Below are 1,635 nucleotides of genomic sequence, written 5' to 3' on the forward strand. Positions count from 1 at the left end.
CTAAGTAGATTTGTTTATTTTTCAATAAATTAGTGATTTAATCAAGAAAAACTTAATTCAGCTAAGTGTTTTTGCTATTCAGCTAAGTAATTTTGCTATTCAGCTAAGTAAATTTGTATATATTTTCAATAAATTAGTGATTTAGTTAAGTAAAACTCAATTCAGCTAGTTTTTTCTTTACTCAGCTAAGAACATTTTGTAAAATAAACAAATTTTTTTTAATATTCTGCTCAAAAATTATATTCAGCTAAGAAATTATGCTATTCAGCTAAAAAATTTATTAATTCATTTTAGCTGAATTTAAGAAAAACTTCGTTATTTTGCTATTCAGCTAAGAATTTTATTCATTTCAGCTGAAATAATTCTTTATTTTCGACTTGATCACAAGTTAATTCTATTAATTTGCTTTTATTATTGAAAAACAAATCGTTTAAAAAAAACCCCACTCTTTCCCCGTTTCTATTGCATCTCACTCTCGTCACACTTGTCCAGCCAATACATTTGACATTTGTCTTTATGTTCGGTGGGTTTGAACAATGCACCACCTTTATGTTTACAATTATAAGTATCCAAAGTACACTGATTCGGAAACTCATGCAAACACACACCATTTGAGGCACATATCGGATCTAATTCTAATTTTGTGCACAACAAGTCGCATGGTTCAGTGGTGGTCACGTCAAGATCATCTGGAAGATTAGTAAACCATTCTACAGTTTCAGATGTAAAGGGAATAGAACGCTTTTTTGCGTTGAGTTTCCGTAGCCGGGTCTAACTCGGTGGTCATTTCCATGTTCTTAGGTTTCATCATACTTCTGGCTGTGATGATAATTTTATCAGCATCTTCTTTCTTGTACTCTGAAACGGTGGGTAGGGGTGGAACAGGTACAAGTACTATATGATGTCCACCAACCTCTGGAAGCATTCGAAACATTCCATCATTGAATATTACAATATCTGGATCATCATCTTTAGGCGCTTCGTCAGCCTGACAAACAAGGATAAACTGATAAGAAATTAAGATAAACTTAGTAGAGAGTTTAGAAATTTCCACTTCCTTTAACTTACCTGCACTTAATAATAACATCAACTTCATGCTGTTGCTTTAGCTAAGAAATTCCAAAACTTACTGTGATTTTTTCCACAAAACTTTAAAGTTTTTATACTTTTTTCTTTAAAATAACTTAATTTTCTTCAGCAGCTGTTTTTTGAATAAATTACAAACCATAAATTATGATAAATTCGTTTGCCTTCCATAAACAGCTTTATTGTATGACGTCATTCATCTGTTGATTTTCTTACCCAGTTATTTAAATTACAAATTATTACTTTATATCTGTTTTTACTTTATCAAATTTCTTTATTAAATTTATTACAATTCTTACTTATAAATAATTTGTTTAAATTATTTAAGTTATTTTTACATTTCTTTGCCTTTTTGTTAATAAGTGAGTGTGTGTGTGTTTTGTTTTTAATACTAAAGTCTTTATTATTAAAAAAAAATATTAAATGCACCTCAAAATATGCTTTTGTTTCTTTGAAAAAAAAATTTATTTTTAAACAAATTACTAAAGGCTGATTTTAAGGCTTTAATAATAATATTTTAACACATATTATTATAATATTAAGTAATTT

The 1,635-nt window shown here is 28.3% G+C and overlaps 1 protein-coding gene across 1 annotated transcript; it reads right to left on the minus strand.

Annotated features, from left to right (window-relative positions):
- Window positions 1-318: 318 nt before the first annotated feature.
- Window positions 319-1,147, minus strand: LOC119609542. The gene is made up of 2 exons (XM_037964375.1): window positions 1,069-1,147; window positions 319-1,005 (listed from the first exon to the last, which is right to left on the minus strand). The coding sequence occupies exons 1-2, from the start codon at window positions 1,094-1,096 to the stop codon at window positions 719-721; spliced, it is 315 nt and encodes a 104-aa protein (XP_037820303.1). The 5' UTR covers window positions 1,097-1,147; the 3' UTR covers window positions 319-718.
- Window positions 1,148-1,635: the final 488 nt, after the last annotated feature.

This window comes from Lucilia sericata, unplaced genomic scaffold (assembly GCF_015586225.1).
Source record: "Lucilia sericata isolate MDLA Ls3-8-SP2 unplaced genomic scaffold, ASM1558622v1 Contig001002F_arrow, whole genome shotgun sequence".
NCBI classification, from domain to species: domain Eukaryota; kingdom Metazoa; phylum Arthropoda; class Insecta; order Diptera; family Calliphoridae; genus Lucilia; species Lucilia sericata.

Excerpts from the sequence above, each read along its gene's own strand:
- LOC119609542 (XM_037964375.1), bottom strand. The coding sequence starts at position 1,096 with ATGAAGTTGATGTTATTATTAAGTGCAG. Across the intron at positions 1,006-1,068 it reads GATGTTATTATTAAGTGCAG|TTATCCTTGTTTGTCAGGCT; the intron begins GTAAGTTAAAGG and ends TTTCTTATCAGT.